Source organism: Mytilus californianus, unplaced genomic scaffold, assembly GCF_021869535.1.
Source record: "Mytilus californianus isolate M0D057914Y unplaced genomic scaffold, xbMytCali1.0.p SCAF_11, whole genome shotgun sequence".
In the NCBI taxonomy this organism is placed as follows: Eukaryota; Metazoa; Mollusca; class Bivalvia; order Mytilida; family Mytilidae; genus Mytilus; species Mytilus californianus.
In genome coordinates, this window is record NW_026262593.1 from 47,804,994 (window position 1) to 47,823,812 (window position 18,819).

Here is an 18,819-nt window from a genome sequence, read left to right on the forward strand (position 1 = left end):
AGGCTCCATGTTTTATCATATCTGAGCAAAGATTTGAGCAAAAAGAAGCATATCTTCATCTCCCATATCATTTATATGCTTTTTAATATGCAAATGTGGGGAACGACCTAAATTGACAACCTGTTTTTTTAAGCTTGACATTGCTGAAGACCATTTTATTCACATGTGTTATGCTATTTGAAACTTATATTTCCATTAAAAGTACATTTATAACATGTAAAAGGTTTTTTTATAACTTAGCAACTTCAGAAAATTGTGGTAAGTGAAAAATATTACATTGCATATAAGGCCTCACTTCATTTGAAAACCTCTATTTTTTGGCACAGGCCCATATGAAATTTACTTCTGGCCATTTTTTATAAGTCTGAAACATGAAGTATGCTATCTGTTGCTTTTAATAGGTGATAACTTATACATAGAGACATTGAAAAGTGTAAGTTTTGGTATATTTTGGTTTTTAGAAGCCCAAATTTGATAGTTGAAATTATTCTAATTCAACGCCACAATTCAGCACCCAAAGTTCAGATATAAAAAATGCCACAATTTTTATAATTGGTATCATATGGCTTTGAAACTTTGTAAACTGTTTTATAATACACTAAGCTTAAATCATACTAAGTTTTATTAGAATTGGTCAAGGTTTAGACCCCTAATAGGCCAAAGACTACAATTAATGATCCTGCTTTTCGTTGTCCACGAATATAGTTCCTTTTAATTAGAGTGTATTTTTTCTTAATTTTTTTTCTTTCCCTTCCTCACTCATTTCTTAGATTTTTTTGGATGGAAATGAAAGAAGAGAGGTGAAATAAACTTTTGGATGTTGTATTTTAACTGATTTTGATATGGAAAGAGTAATTAGGCCAGGTGCAAAAAGGTGATATTCACAGTTTTCGGAACATCTCTTGACTTGTCCATAGGGGTATGGATGTGTATTGGCTAAATTTGTAAGATGCTGGGGAGCGATATTTCTGAATGTTTGATATATGTTTGGACTAGTACTGTACTTTACACACACAAAATATTTGACAAAAAGAACCGGAGCATTTTTTTTAATGAAACAAAATGTTATAAAGAACTAATAGAGAATTTAATTGTGGTCTGTGGCCACCACCTTAACAACTAGTTATTTATTATAATTGAGAAGGCTCCTGCATTGAGCGCTCTATTATCTGTCGGTGTAGTAGTCAACTCTTAGTTGTAGACAGACTTAATCAAAAGATCTTTTTGGAACCAATGTAAGGTTCTTTCAGATTAAAGAGCATGTATAATTGTAAATCCCATTTCCTAGATGTGAAAATGAATTTGATATTTCTGATATATCAATAATTTTTAATGATGTCAATCTGAAGATTATAAGACTATAATATTTTTTAATTAAGCGAAAGTAAAGTCGAATTACGAACAATGAAATCATTTCCCAATTGAACACCTATTATTACGACTGTCATACAAGTGAGAGGTTTAGATAGCTATAAAACAGGTTTAAACCACCAGTTTCTACATAAGGAAATGCCTGTATCAAGTCAAGAATATGAAAGTTATTTTCAATTTGTTTGTGATTTTGTCATTTGATAAGGAAAAAGTAAAATCACAAAAATACCGAACTCCGAGGAAAATTCGAAACGGAAAGTCCCTAATCAAATGGCAAAATCAAAAGTTCAAACACATTTAACGAATGGATAACAACTGTCGAATTTCCGTTTTTAATTGTCCTTGGAGTTCGGTATCTTTTTTATTTTACATTTTTATATAAAAGTTCGAATAAACTGAATTAAGTATGTACCATTGTAGTTGATTAACTGGTTTTCTTTCATTGGGATGTAGCTTATATGGTGTTTTAATACCACCTAAATCCTGATGGCGCAAATGTTCTCCGCGTACATACACAGTAGTATCCTTGGATGGTCCCTTGCCAACAATGAATTTTTCAGTCTGCAGTCCTAGCTCCCGTATGGTATCATGGAGTAATTTATGCGCTGAAAAATGGAAAACCACTTTAAGAATTTCGTGTGTCCGAAGCACTTTTCTAGATTTACTTTCATCTGGAAAGCTAAGACCGAACTATTTGAAAGCTATGATGTATAAGACCTACATACGTAAAGCGCTAAATCATCAATGTTTGGCTTAACTTTCGGACCTTTTTTGGTTTTATCAGCTTTTTAGAGAGTCTATTTCATATATTTACAATAAATTTCATAATTTTACATATTTCCATAAAATCAAAAAAATATTCGGCGTTACATACTGTTTTGAGAGTATTTTTACACAAAAAAGCAATTTTGCATTTGTAAAAGTTTGCATCGAAAGACATCGCTAATTACTTTGTCTTCAATAGACAACACATAGCGTTACTGAAATATAATTTTGGTTTGAGTTAATGATGTCCTCCTTGTCCTTTTTGTTTTATAAAACTTCTCAACTTTCTAAAGAATTTCCGGTTTTCTATATTCTTTGAGCGTTTATAATTTGCTTGCCTTTATATTAATACGTCGAATTTAAATGTACAAATACTTGGTTGTGATACTATGAATTGGAGTAATGCTGAAAGGCCTTTGAAAATGGCCAAGGTAAGAAAGAAATTCAAGGACAATTTGAATTTGACGAAATGGGTATAAAAACTATGAAAATGTGCTGTCTACCACAGACCAAATGACGTAGATATAAACAGGTATGGGATTGTGGTTGCGACAATTGGAACTTATCTGTGAACGTCGTCTATTAAACAAATAGGTTGTCAATCAAGAAATCAAGCATTTTGATAATGTCAGTTTCAGAGTATGTTTCTTTTTTAATCAGAGTTGTTATCAAAGTACGATTTATCCTTCCCAAAAACAAGACATTTGTATCTACGTTTGCCGTCCTTTATGAAACAAATCAGGACCAATTCTTTCAATTTGTCTTTTAGTTTGTAATAGGAATGCTTTTGCAAAGGGTAGAAAAGTCAAACGTTTTATACAGTTGCAAAAGGAAAGAGACTTAGCTTGTATACACCCAATCAGATTTTCGGACTTTTTAAGCATCCACATCAGATTCACATGACCCTAGAGTATGTAGTTTCACAAGAACTTTGAAGCCAGGTTTGATTGCTGATACAATTGATATTTATAATTTAGTGAGTGATTTCTTGTAGCACTTGAAATACCCAGAAATATAACGTTGTTTGTAAAGACACATGTGTAAATTATGTATCCTATACAGTGAATCAAAATTCAGAAAATCTTCATCTTTGGTTGATTTTCCAAAGGAAAAAAAACCTATGACACTTCAGAATATCTTCTTATGGTAACTGTCGCGGGTGTATATGTTGAGTTTCGAAGTGAATTGTCAATACCTAATACCGCTACCAAGCAGTTTGTGTAATGAGATTGACATCACAAAAACGATGTTGTTTCTGGCTTTATCTGCAGCTACAACAACATATTAGTCATGGTGTTTGGCAAAATTTTGGTCTTAAAAGATCGATTTAGCATGCATGTGTATTAGAACCATTCAGTTTTGTAATTCTAATATATATCAACGAACCCACAGCCTTAAACGCATTCGAAAGTGGTATCTACGTCTTTCGTTTCGCAATTAGCTCATTTCCTAGCATAATCCTCGACTGAATCCATCAGTATTTTCAAGTTGTGTTTTTAACCTTTGTTGAATCTTTAAGGGGCATTACCTGTTAAATTCAAGTTCACCGATTTGACTCAAATTCTCATATATGATTTATAACATACTAATACCTATAATATCTAAAAAATCTAAAATAAACAATTTACGATGCATGGAATCGATAATATGTATCAGCATTGATTGTGTATTTTAGTCTAGACGCCATCTAATTAATAATCGATGTGACTTCCGAAGACTGCCGATGGTCATATAACCTGATATAGACATAAAAATATATATATTAATACGCAATGTAGATAGCAAACACGTGCAATTGGATTTTTGTAGGTCTGTTTGATTTCATATTATAGGTTGAAAATATGTTAGTCATCAACTTTCATACATCATTCATTCATTCGTCACGTCTCAGTCATTACAACTGAACGGACGTGCTGGGTCAGCTCTCCTTTACCCGCTGTCTTCGGTGAGGGTTTACAGTTAGATGGATCAACGACTTACTACTTTCGATGACAGAAACCAATCCAACGCTGTACAGACTACGTTAGGCTATAATCCGCGTAGGGGCAAATTCCCGCGTCAACATACACTCCAAAACCCATTATGGATGGGGGAGTGGTATGCCGAGTGACGTCCGAGGGCTGTATCTTAGGTGTTAGATGATGGACCGCCATTTCACTGTCACACGACTTTGGTCCTGATAATGCTTCCTGTCATCGTTAATACTACGTCCGAGACTCATCTACCAGTACTCCATCATCGAGGTTAGCGGGCTGCCAAGCTGACCAATCTGGCCCTGAAAGCAGCCGTTGCAAAGACATAACATCAAAATAGTCAACAAAAGAAAAACCAAAACAACTCACAAAACCAAGATGGCGGCCTACCAAAATGGCGTCCTCCACCTGTTCCTGACCGATGGCACAAAATTATTTAAACGCTCACCAAACGCCTTCGGGCACCGAGCCGACCGTGCAAGGGCTGTATAGCCAGTCAAGGTCGTTAAAAACTTCCATTTGTTTGTTGTCATCAACTTTACCTGTATAAGAATGAGTTTGTGTGGATCGTATCAGTCAACCAAAAGGTTTACCATAGTTTCACTTTCAATGTTTACATTCTTTTCCTTTCAATAGGTGAACACGCCTAGCTTATGCGTAACCTATCTCTAGCGAACGACTCAAATTGAAGGTCACATTATTACGGATTCAATAAGGTCGAATTAATCACTTGCAATTGCAAGTGAATATTCATGAGCAATGTTTTTTAGCTTATTTTGACAAAATTAAACCAAACTTTGGTGGATAGTTGCGTCATTGGCAATCATACCACACCTCTTTACTTTTCTATTCGCTGCTGAAAGCGAATTGTTATTTCACTATTTCACTTTCATTAATGATTGAACAAACAAAAATTTATATTCTATTTTTTTTATTTTTCGTTGTTTTCCCTTTTTTTCAGATACAAATAATTTCAATAATTAGGATTGCTCCATTCGCATAGCAATTAAGGAAACGTAGGTATGTTGTAAATGACTTTTTTAAACGTTAGATTGAAGCACGTGATGTTTCTGACATATTTCATCTGTATTTCCTCGTATTATAATTTGTTTTAATTTACGTATAAGCGTATTTATTCAGAATAAGTAATAAAAAGCGTATGAAGCTAACAGCTTGCAAATAAAATAAGGAAAAAACGAATTCAAAACGTTTATTGTACTAATACTATTGTATTGCAATAATTATGCAATACGATTGAACACAAGTCATAAACAACAAGGAATTATTATAAGTACAAAACAAGTGAAAACCTCACAGATAAATGCAACCAAGAGAGTAAAAAAAATGTTGCATTGCTGTAAAAAAAAAGAACCCCACTTTTTTTGACGATCAATGCATTTGAATGGGGACATATAGTTGGAACCCCCCCTCCCCCCTTTTATAAATGGCTTGATCCGCACCTGCTTCTGATATCCCTCCAGTTTGTTCCCGCCGAGTGTCCCGGTGGTTCTCTCCGAGTACTTCGGCTTCCTCCACTATAATAACAGACTTCCCGGTGTCCTAGCAGTCCCTTTTTGTTGGGGTGGGGAATGTATTTGTAGATATTGTTGATAATACGTTAGTGACACATCTCCATTAATCCCGATAGGGAGTGTACACTGATTCCACTGTACCCTCGCAGCTCTCGAGGGGTTCTCCGAATAACAGAGGAATCTATCATACCTTGTTTTCATGAAAACGTGAAAACATAATCAAAAATACATACGATTGATAGAATTTAAATCATATCAAAAACAGTTGTTCATGAATACTTACAATGATTGTTCAAACAAGATAGCAGTAGAAAACAAGGAAAAGTTATCCGTTGAGATTTGAAGTAAAAAATAATTCACAATCACGTAGGACGCTAAGAAAAATTGGCGTGAAATTTTGGTCGTGTTCAAAATATCTTCACACCCTTTTATTGGAATATAGACCCACCAAAGAAAAAGTCCAATAAAGACTCGTACAAAATAATAAAATGCATATACATGTAGAACAGGTTCGTGTCTTTTATCGGGTTTGAAAACGAAGAAAAACAATCATAAGGTCTTATGGGCAATCTATTTCAAACTGTGTAGTAAATATTTTTGAATATGTTTTCCCATGCTATGTTTGATGCAAGGCATCACTTAACATAAAACTGTTGTAATATGCACCTCGTTTTTAACTTAATGTCGTATGTCATTATATAAATGATATCCTATTTTCAATGCTTGACATTAATAAACAAATGACAAAAAATCAAAAAGGAGTGGTCGTTTATCAACTTTAATAAAATCATTCTATGCACAATGTCAAGAAGAAGAAAAAAGACGAAGATTCAGAGGGTCAGGATGGGGTTTATAGAATAGTGAATAATGGACAAAATGAATAAAGAGCAAAAATAGAGAGAATAGAAAACATGAGCCATAAAAAAGAATAGAGAATAGTGGGGTGCAGAAATATAAATAGACTACTAGTATATGAGTAAAAATTAATAAAGAATAGAGAAAAATTATCTAAAAAGTTAAAGAACAAAGAAATGATAGAACCCCTCCCCCTCTTATCCAGACCCTCATATCAAGAGGGCAATCAGTAATGATATGGTGAAGAAGACAGGAATAAAATGGTTAACTTAAAAAAAGACGAAAGACAAACAAATCCATAAAACATTACAAAGACAACTATAGATTGAGCAACACTAACCCACCCGAAGGCGAGATAAGACGAGGCGCTCCGAGGCGCTCCGGAAGGGTAATCAGTTCCAGCCCCAGTGATGGCACCCTTGTTTGATGAATGACAAATACATGTATTATATTCTTTCTTTTACATTATTTTTCAGTTAAAACTTACTCTCAGGGACAAACCTTGCAGCAGCCAATTCTACATTGATGTCAGGGGTTTCAGGAAATCGCTGTGTGTAACACCTTCCGCCTACTCTGTCTGAGTATTCATATATAGTAATTTTCTGATTTAGTTTTTTCAATCTCCATCCGGAATATGTCCCAGCTATACCGGCACCTATAATTGCTATGTCATCACAACGCTTCGCTTTAATTACAAGAGAAGAGAAAAGATATTATCCAGCAATATTAGTTATTAAAATCTGGCAAACGAGATTATGTTTAAAGCAATCTGCAAGCGAGCCTTGTGTATACGCACCATGAAAGCCATATCATTTCATCATTTTACAATATATAAAAAAGACCAAAAGCTTTCACAATAAACACACATCTTGCATACTGAAAGCTTGCATACTGAAAGCTTGCATACTGAAAGCTTGCTTTCAAAATTTGACATAATTTATTATTTTAAGGATTCGCCTGAGATTCACGTGTTGTTTAAATTAAATAAACCTGAAATTCCAGGAATGCGTAATAAAAGGCACGTCAGCTGTTTTTTTTTTTTTGTTTTTTTTATTAAGATGAACACTTAATTCATTCAGCAAACCTCCAGTTTTGATCAGAAATAAATTATGACTCTTTACTTTAAATTGTGATTAGAGATTTTCTACAGTAGTTTATCATAAAATTATAATATGTGGTACGATTGCCAACTTTTTACCAGAGACCAAATAACGAAATAGTTAGCAACTATATGTCACCGTAAGGTCTTCATCGATGAGTAAATATAATACCGCATACACAGCTACTTTAGTACAAGTAATCTTGATGCACATTTCTAAAGATGCATATCAAAATGTACATCTGTAAAGCTGTATATAAACTGTACATCTGTAAAGCTTTATATAAACTGTACATCTGTAAAGCTGTATATCAACTGTACATCTGTTAAGCTGTATATAAAATGTACAATTGTAAAACTGTATATAAACTGTACATTTTCAAAGCTGCATACAAACTGCAACTCTGTAAAAATGTACATTAACTGCACATTTTTAAATCTGTATAAGCTAAACATATAGATTCAACCACTGCATCTTGTGTGATACGATATCTATCCACAGTTTTTATATACAGTTTTACAGATATACAGTTTATATACAGCTTTACATCTGTACAGTTTATATACAGCTTTACAGCTGTACAGTTTATATACAGCTCTACAGATGTACTTTTGATATGCATCTTTAGAACTGTGCATCAAGATTACTTGTACTAAAGTAGCTGTGTAGCAAACTATAAAAGGCCCCGATATGACCTATGTAAAACAATATAAACGAGAAAAACTAACGTTCGGATTAAATTGTTCATACATATTCAGTACTAGAACAATTTAATGATAAATATTCTAGATAGGTTCCACAAAGTTGATGTACCAGGATAAAGGTCGGAAATTCCAACTATCAATATAATATTGAGCAGATATATCATGTTAAGGAGGGGTATTTGCGAAAAAATACCAGTCGAGAGAATGTTAAATTTCGCGAGCCGTAAGGCGAGGGAAATTCATTCTCAAGACTGGTATTTTTCGCAAATACCCCTCAAGAACATGCTATATCTGTTTAATTACACCGGATGTTAACGTACATAACGCATTGATGATCGTGACATAAAACGCATTGATGATCGTGACATTACAAGAGTCCAGTCGGATAGAGTATTTTTTGGCAAATACCACGGCAGAGAGGGTAAAAAAGGCATATCCTTTTTGCATATACCCCGGCGCTGTTTAAAAAAGAACGATATCCATTTGATAAAAGTAAATTGGTGAAAAATACACTGGCTATCAACTAATCAAAACCCAGGATTCTTACATAAGGTGTAATTAGAAGGTAAATTGGATAGAGGCAGAAATTGTGTCATTTAACAGGCCAAATAAGAACTCTTCAAATAGCTGTTTTTGAGGATTTGTAAACTTACTGAAACTGCCTATTTGATACCCATAACTTATCACAAAGATGAAAAAAATCAGCCACTTCTTTTAAAGACCTCAGACTTAGAGAAATTGACCATGCATATGATAATAAAAAATTAATTCAATCTTTCAAATGACAGTATGGAAATGAAAATATTTTTTGTGAAATATGCCCCATTTTTGACGTAATCTCATGGAAAATGTCACTTTTGCTGAATTTGTTCTACATTCAAAATTAATTTTTTTAAATAAATATCTGCTTAGTAACAACCAAAGCGTTGACTTCGTCTGGGTGTTCACATTACATACGCACTAAGAAATATTAAAAAAAGATATTTTTAATTTGTGAAATCTGATAATTATTATTATTATAGTATCTAAAATATTGATTTAACTTACACAAACGACGTAAAGCCTTGATCCTGACCACAGACAATAAAGCCACAACACAACCAATTTTCCACACAAACATATTGGTGTACAGGTTAATGATAACTGCAACTTCAGGAAATAGTTATCATTGATTTCTAAATCCTATTATTATTTCTTTTCTGCATATTTTAGTTTCATCGAAATTTAATTACCAATATAAAGTAGGTGTATTGATTTATAAAGTTCAAGTTAAGATCCAGAGTTCAAGGTCATCGTTACTAAAACCAAACAGAAATTAATTTTTATAGATACATGATTAAACATAATATATTTACAATCATAGATCTACTTCCTGTTGATACAAAAATTATGACATTGAAAATTTTCATTTTATCATTGTTTTTCTTTTTAAAAAATATGTTGATTTGGTTGGCCTTTCCTGCAATGATGTGATGGAAAATTGTGACGTTCCATTGCACTGTTCGTTAGGTCGGTGATGCCTTTCAAAGGTAACAACGAACTACTCTTTCCCTCGTGGCAACGGAAATTTGTAAGTTCTCCAATAATATACAAGTGAGAGGTTTAGCTAGCTATAAAACCAGGTTTAATCCACCATTTTCTACATACGAAAATGCCTGTACCAAGTCAGGAATATGACAGCTGTTATCCATTCGTTTGATGTGTTTGAGCTTTTGATTTTGTCATTTGATTAGGGACTTTCCGTTTTGAATTTTCCTTGGAGTTCGGTATTTTTGTTATTTTACTTTATACATAACACTCACATACTTCACTTGAAAGAATTATTTTTGTTAAATCTGATTCCATTCTGAGGCGTAAAAAACCTTGAAAACGTGATACTATTATTTGACACAAGAGACGGACTCATGACAGCAAACTGTTTCCGATGCAAAAAAAGTATAATGTTTCACGGATTTTTTAAGTAAAAATAATGTTTACCATAAGTTAAAACATTGTTGTGACGTCATTCTATTGTTGTACCCGTTCTTTATTTCAGAGATTGGACTATCATTTACCTGTAAGAAACCATTATGTTACCTTTAACTGTCCAATATTTTAAAGAATAACCCTCCTCTTTCTTGAAAATATTGGACAGCTTAAGGTAGCATAATTGATTCTTACAGATAAATGATAGGTATTTCTTTTTGCAAAAGATTTATCTTCGTCCGTCTTTGGGTATAAAAATCGACCTCGGTGTTGCTCTCATTTTTCCTAACATCATTTTTAGCTACAATTAAAATGAAAAAAATAAGATAATGCTTCTATAACGCTTGATAGATCATGCCGCAATACAATGTTATCATAATCAAGAGAAAATAGTTCATTAGAAGCAGATGTTTTACCATGTGTTGGTGTGCAAGACACATATTGTTCCTTGGACTAAATAGCTAATCAAGAATTTGATTAACAACCTAAACTTTACCCTGTGTACAAAGTGCAAATCGAAAACTTGCTTATTATAATTTTCAGGTGTCGGCGTTAACAATTTTTTTTTAAATCTGATATTATTGCCTGTATGGGAATATAATGCAAAACTTCGCTTCTCAACGACGATGAATATAGGAAGCAGAATAGAGAAACACGTTACCGCAGGTTAAACTGTCAAACAAATCAATCATGTGTCCGATTCGCACTTTGTTCGTAGTGATTGTTTTTTTAAACCGATGTACTCTCTTGAAATTAAATAAACGTAGGTGCCAGATTTATATGTTTGTTAAATAAGTTTTTAAACAGTTTGTGATTGTGTAATATAAATTTGAACATAAAACCCTTTCCTGTATTGAATTGATTGAAAAAAGGGGGGATCAATAAAAATGTGTTTACTATATATAACATCAAAATACGAATTACAATTGTTTCTTTCCAATGCATTATCCAATCAGTTTCAGACACTTCACTTTAGTTTAGATCTCAGAGGTAACATTGATTGAAAGCAATAATTATACATTAAGCACAGAAACAAAGATATGTACATCTATAATGCTTTGTTTTGAAAGAAAAAAAGAAAGCGTTATTTGCAAAGGGAACTCGAGAGACAAAATTATATGTCACAAACATGAAAAAAAAAAAAAAACATAAGGGACATCAATACGACAATAAACGAAAACAAGAGCAAAACGAACCTTGCATAACAACAGAAAAAAGAGGGGATATTCAACAAAAGAATTTAAATTCATTGCACGCAACCTTTTTCTTCAACGTGAACCTGTTTTCAAGCCTCATACCTTTTTCTTTCATTCGCCTAATAGAAATAAAACACCAGAAGGAATAAGGAAGTAATAGGAGAGGACTACATTTTGAAATATATATATATAACTTGCCATTGTTAGCTGCTATAACGGTTTATTCTGGCTATTTCTACATTTTGAATTTTATAGGTAAAATAGTAAAATTTTATGTTGAAGTTCCCATGCAGAATTTTTAGGTAAACAATGGAATTATGTAGGATTATGTTGTAACAACACTAAACTAATGAACCAAGGTAAATCCAGGTAAAGATTGTGGAAAATTAAAAAAAAAAAGAATAGTTTCTTTTACAATATTTTATTTAATAATTTCATAGCACATTTTGTAAAAATAATATTTTTTAAAAGCACAAAATAAATTTATAGGCACAATGTTATTCACAAGCAATTGAAATTATTTAGGTGAAAACATTAATATATACAAGTAAATAATATCAATTGAAATATAGATATATTACAATTGAAGTAATTATTCTTTGAAACAAAGCACTAAATGTTGAATTACACTACATATTCATTGAAACAAAGCACCAAAAAGTACACTAAATTGACATTAAAACAGAGCACTAACACAGTAATACATTGCACTAAATTAAACAAACAAGAGAATACAAAGTTTAAATCAATGTGCAGGAGATGAGAAGTGGCATCTCCAAACAAGACTGGCATAAGTTAATCATTCTGTAACCTTGTTTTTAGTGTTTGAATATAAAAATAAGAAAGATGTGGTATGATTGCAAATGAGACAACGCTTCACAAGAGACCAAATGACACAGAAATTAACAAATTTAGGTCACCGCACAGCCTTCAACAATGAACATAGCCCAATCCACATAGTCAACCAGTGAATAACAGGCTCCTGACTTGGGACAGGCACATACAGAATGTAGCGGGGTTAAACTCGTTTGAAGGCGCCAACCCTCCACTAACATGGGACAGTGGTGTAATAGTTCAACATAAGAACAAACCATAAAAATCAGTTGAAAAAGGCTTAACTCATCAGATAGATACAAATAGCAATATATCTAACAAAAACACAGAGTGGACGTGGACGGTTACTTATACATCCCCACAATAAAATGACACTAAGTACAGTTCTGAGAGTACTCGCAGTTACTGACAGCTAGTTCAAAGCCAATAACAACTAATTAAAAAAAATCATGCATCTAAGACCAAAATATCAAGTCATCTATTTCCCTGTAGTTTCTCTTTCTTTTCCACTGGCTCTGTGTTGGATAAGTGTGAGAGAATGGAAGGCTTCTTCTTGTCTCAACACCTTGATCATGCTGAAGATGTTTGTGTGAGGTGCATTGACTAACGTCTTCAGTTTACTATGCCAACTTCTGGACCTTCTGTTTTTGTTTAAAAAACCATAATTTATTCAAATAATGAAATTGATTAAACCTTTAAGGCTAAAGTTGAAAGTGTTGGTTACTAATTTAAATGATTAACTACCAGTCCTTTTCTTTTAACTAGTTTTTTTCCAGACTTTTAAATCATTTTATTACTTTTTCTTTTAAATAATCTTATTTTCCAGACTACTGATTGCTTTTACTACCTTTTCTTTTAAATAATTTTATTTTCAAGAAATACCATATTAGATACACTTAATTATAATACTTGATACATGTTTTCAAACAACAACAAAAATACCCCATTTTTTTACATAAATTTCATATAAATTATTATTTTTATTAAATTTCCACAGGTAAAGTTACCTGTGACCTAATTAGACACTAATGACTAAAACAACATATTTTGCAGTAGCAACATCTATTGTTCTTCCCCTAATCTCCCGGTTCATTCCTCCTATTCCCACTTTTTATAAATCTGGTAAGAAAAGTTAAAATTTCAAGTGGGAATACGGGGAAAACTTGTGCAAACAAAGGATTTTATTGTATAAACATTGTTTAATCAACTATTAATTGACAAGTGTTTTTTGGATAGGTAATAGGTTATTTTTGTGTGTGTATGAATTCTGTGTTTTTGATTAAAATAAATATGAAAGAAATGGAAACAAATATAAGTAAATTATTTTTTCTTTTATAACACAAATTCAACAGTTGATTCAAGCAAGCATTATAATATGAAACAAACAATGCATGCAATACAAGTTAACAGCACTAAAACAAATAATACATTGTAGCACACACATAAGAAATTCACTGTATATAAGTCTATTAAAGTTTAATAATCTATTCAACGTGAAGAAGGTGGGAGGCTGCATCACCAAACTGTACTGCTATGACTTCCTGGTTGTGGTGTCTAACCTTAAGCTCTTCTAATCTGTTGTTGATTATGACATACTTTCGTTTTTGGGCCAGTCTCTTCCCACCGGCTGCATTCTGATCATTTGGATGTGGGTCCTGGACATGTTTTTCAGCTTGCTGTGCCATCCCTCTAGATGTGTAGTCCTCGATCTCTGTGTTGTGTAATGGTTCCAAAGGTGACTGTTCTGTTCGACCCAGTATGTTGTTACATAGTCTGTAAAGGACATGTAGTTGATGTTAGTATCAATCTGATCTATGTCGGTTAGGGCATTAAACCACACATCTCCGACCTCAGAAGAAGGTACATGTGAAAGGACAGCGACACGGCTTACTAGTTGATGAATGTTGTTGTCTTTCTTGTATGGAACCTGAATCCCTGTTTCTTGTGCTTTTCTCCAGATGCATTGTGTGTAGTGGAAAAAACTTTTGCGTTGAAGCCAGAAAATACAGAATATGCTGCATTTCGGATGGCGACTTCATAGTCCAGGAAGATAGTGGTAGGCTGAAGTTGTAGTTGGTGTTGGTGGCATACATCTTTGAGTAAAGTCAGGAACCTTGTGTATACTAGTTCGCTCTTGACTGGAAGTAAACTGTGTACCAGTGGATACATTGTGCCGTCAACCATTGCGTGAAATGTGTAAAGTTGGAAGAATAGGCTTGGACAGGAGTAAAATGTACCATCACCATATATATGATATTTACAGCTGCTAAGTGTGTTAGATTATTTTGAGTACTGAAGATTAAGACCCCGTTCACACTAGCATTTTTCTTTAATCGATGTTATTTGAATCGATCTAAATAAAACCAGACGACTTATATTTTTTTTTCTAGAGCATAGAATGACCCAAATAAGCTTTCATAGTTAAAAGAGAAATATGGGTTAAACAACGAACCATTGATATAGTTGTGCCGCTATACATGCGCATACATTATTTTCGATTCAATCGTACTAGTTTAAAACGATCTCTGCGTTCACATTTAAAGTAAGATCGGTTCACTTTAGATCGATTCAAACTAAACTACCTCTTTTGGTGTTTTAGTTTAGACCTATTGAAGATCGATTCAACGCGTTCACATTGGCCCTTAAATCGACCTAAAGTGAACCGATCTAGTTTAAATCGATCTAAATGTCCTAGTGTAAACGGGGTCTAACATACGCCAACTGTGTTGTCGTCTGTTAGCAGGAATGGGTCACCTTTGGTAGTACGTGCCCAAATACCATCTTTGTTGATTTCATCAACAGTTTTTGGTAAAACTATTAGGTTCTTCTTGCGTTTGTTGTACATGGAAATCTTGCAAGATGGGAAAGTTTGTTATAAAATTATCTATCATCAATTTATTTGTTCGGATGACAATTTTTTAAATTAATAAATTCAATGATTATTTAATCTTATTTCTATTTATCTGACTTATTCTTTATTTTTAAGTATTACAAATAAAAAGTGTATTAAATTAAATTTTTTTTTAAATAATATTATACTTAAACAGTGTAAGAAATATGTTTTCTTTTAAAAAAAATACAGGTAAATCTCAGGTGAATTTTTAATTAACCTTGATTGTTATAAAAACAAATTATTTATCAAAACATCTATTGTTATTTGCATGTGGGAATAGAAGGAATAGTGATTTTTAAAAAGTGGGAATAGGAGGAAGACACCAATCTCCCATGTAGGAATAGCTAGAATAGTAAAATACAAAATGTAGGAATAGCCAGAAGACACGCTATAACTTTATCCTCTTCGTTGTCCGCACAGAAATCGGATATATCTGAATACACATTTGATTTTAATCCATTGTTTGAAACAACACAATCACTAATAACGACATCACTTTCTTCTTTTTATGCATACTTTCATTGTCTTCGTCCATTTTAAGACACCAAACGCTAGTAAAGGTATTCACGGAAAATATATAAAGTAGTCCTAGCGCACGCAAAAAGCATGACACACTTACACTGTGTCTTCATGTACATGTAGCTATACATGTTGTTTACCTTCAACTGTACTATATTTTTGTCTGTTGTTTAAGTTGAGCTACAGTTTAAAGGGGCCAACATGTAGGCTAATGTAAATAAAGTTTATCCACAAAACAATTTACACAGTTTATGGAAATAAATATTAACAAAAATTTGTATTTTGTTTGCTTTTTTCACCTTTTTTGACATGTTAAACAATGTTTTAAGTAAGATACAAGCCTCTAACAGTCCATTCTGTAAAATATTGCACAGGTCTGAGGCCGCAGGCCGAAGGCCTGTCCAATATTTTACAGAATGGACTGTAAGAGGCTTATATCTTTTACAGAAATCGATTTAACAACACGTGATATCGAGCATTGCATATCTTTTGATATGAACTCTCTTTATTTAATTTCAATAACGATAATAATAAACTCGTCTTTCCGTTAAAAAAACATATAATTACATAATCGCTTAATATGATCTCCTGGTGAAATATTTTCTATTTCAGCAAGCTTCCATCGACTCGGAAGTCCTTAAGGTATAGTACTGAGCCCTTAAGTGCCATGTAAAAATAAACACGTTCGTTTTCCTGAGATATGACTTTGAAACCGGTGCGCACGACTTTAAAACTAGCTCGCACGACTTTCACGATTTCAAAAGTCGTGCGCATCCGGTTTTACGTCTTTTAATATGGCACGAAAGGGGTTCCGTGGTATTTAAACTATTGTATCGGGAGCCAAGACTACATAATGGTTACACAAACTTTTGTCAAGAAGATTACAATCTGCATATCCTTTATATGTACTACCAGACTGTAATTTCGTTCAAATTGTGTAATAGTATTATGTAACAGACTGGTATTTTACAGTATTATTTCAGTTCAACATAGTTACATGTCCAAAATGTAATAACATTAACATTCCAGCATAAATTTTATAAAAGAAGGGTTATGGAATCTAGTTATTAAATTTAAGAAGAAAAGCTTTCCATAGAAGTTCAAATAAATATACGACCCGGAAGTCAATTTTACATCAATGGATTTCTGTGATGCATATTTTCTACTTTTATGCACAACACATGTAGAGTTTTCTAAGATTACTTTAAAACCTATTAGTAAGAAAATATAAAAAGAAAGACTTAGTCTGGCAGATTAATTTATACTTTACTATTATATATTTCCCCTGTTAAAAATTGAAATTTTAATCTCGTAATGAATAATTGGAAATCTTTTTTTATCAAACTAGTCTTATTGGGCGCGTCTATTTTATTAGGAATAACTCAATTGTAAAGTTCAAAAGAACATTCGGATGTGTACTGGCTGATATTTGAGTCTGGCCATATCCAAAAATCAACGCCACTTTGCTTATTTGAATATACTAAAGAAATCTGATACGAGTCACGGAAATTATAAATGATAGGGAATTTTGAAAAAAAAATGTCTGTTTTAACTTTAATTTAAGGGATAGACAGGTTGCGGGGAAAATAATATACACAACAATATACACCATTTAAACGAAACATAACGCCTGTCGTTGCAAAAATCAAGGTTCCTGAGCTATTTTAAAAATCGAAGCGAGAGGCTTTTAACATTGCAGTATAAAATACAGGCTAAAATGGCTGAAACGTCAAATTTGCAAACTTCGTGTTGAAAATTGGCTAACAAGGTCATTACAAAAACAGGTTGCGGGGATGAAACTTGAATGTCCAAAGAATAAGCAAGTCAAAACCTTGTATGTGTAGTCGTTGAACTCTAGGTTCCCACGTAAAGTTAAAATGCCCCTATTTCAAGAAGAATAAACTCACGAAAACACGAAAAAATCACTAAATTCGCGTTCATTGTTTTGATTTTGACCGCCTGACAACTTTACGGAAATATCAGAGTGATTATAAACAAGGACTCTGGGACGGGCAACTTATAATATCCGTGTCTTAAAGATTTTAATGATATCAAGCCAGTCCAGTTCAAACTATCATCACGTGGTACAATTCTCTTTTACATATTATGAATATTAATTAGCAAAAGTACTACTTAATTCTTGCTATGGAGAACATGATTTATTGATTAGTTGTAATTGGCTTTGTATCGATCTGATGAGTTAAGCCCTTTTCAACTGTATTTCGTTCATTGTTTTTTTTACATAAATCAGGCCATAGTTTTCTTTGAATTGTTTTATATCTGTCATTTCGGGGCATTTTATAGCTGGCTATGCGGTATGAGTTTTGTATTATAGTTGTTAATTTCTATGTCATTAATTTGGTCTCTGTTGGAGAGTTTTCTCATTGTCAATTATACCACATCTTCTTATTTTTATATTTCAACTAGATTTCAGTAACTGCACATACTCTTAGATTGGTATTGTGTATCTGTTGTCTTTATGTTGGTTGTTTTTGTGGATCGTGTTAATTTGTTGAGTAAAACCATTTTCAACTGATTTTTACAGTTTGGTCGTATGCTGTGCTGTTACACCACTGTCCCACGTTATGTTGAAAGTTTAGCGTTTACAAACATGTTTAACCCTGTCACATTCCTCATGTGCCTGTCCAAAGATTGTAACTTAGTGGTTGTCGTTAGTTGCTGTCTGTCATATCATTTTTGGTCTTTTGTTAATGTGTCATGTCGGGGTCTTTTAAAGCCGACTAAAGGTATAAATTTTGACTCGTTTGGAAAGCCATACGGTGATCTAAAGTTGCTTACATTTATGTCATTTTGGACTCCGGTGGATAGTCTCATTTTTGCAATCATACCACATCTCCTCATTTTAATACATATACTGACGGACTTTATAAGAACGCAAAACTAGATTATTTTTTTGAATATTAATTTTCAATTACGCAATAATCATAAAATACATACGTAGACATTAATTTCATTCATTATGTCATATTCTAAATGAAGTTTGTAATTCTAAAGTTGAATTAAGTACGTCACGTTTAATGTTCAAATCATGTGGTAAGAACTGAAAATATGGTTTTACCCTATAAATGGATGTGTCACCATCGAAGACAAT

At 32.9% G+C, this 18,819-nt stretch overlaps 1 protein-coding gene across 1 annotated transcript in view; it reads right to left on the minus strand.

Annotated features, from left to right (window-relative positions):
* The window catches only part of LOC127720215 (aplysianin-A-like), a 124,653-nt gene extending 115,162 nt beyond the window's left edge, over window positions 1–9,491 (minus strand). The window contains exons 1-3 of the mRNA XM_052226691.1: window positions 9,348–9,491; window positions 6,984–7,181; window positions 1,784–1,976 (exon numbers count right to left, since the gene is read on the minus strand). Coding sequence (XP_052082651.1) covers window positions 1,784–1,976; window positions 6,984–7,181; window positions 9,348–9,420 — 464 coding nt within the window. The 5' untranslated portion in view covers window positions 9,421–9,491. The remainder of the gene's footprint in view (window positions 1–1,783; window positions 1,977–6,983; window positions 7,182–9,347) is intronic.
* Window positions 9,492–18,819: the final 9,328 nt, after the last annotated feature.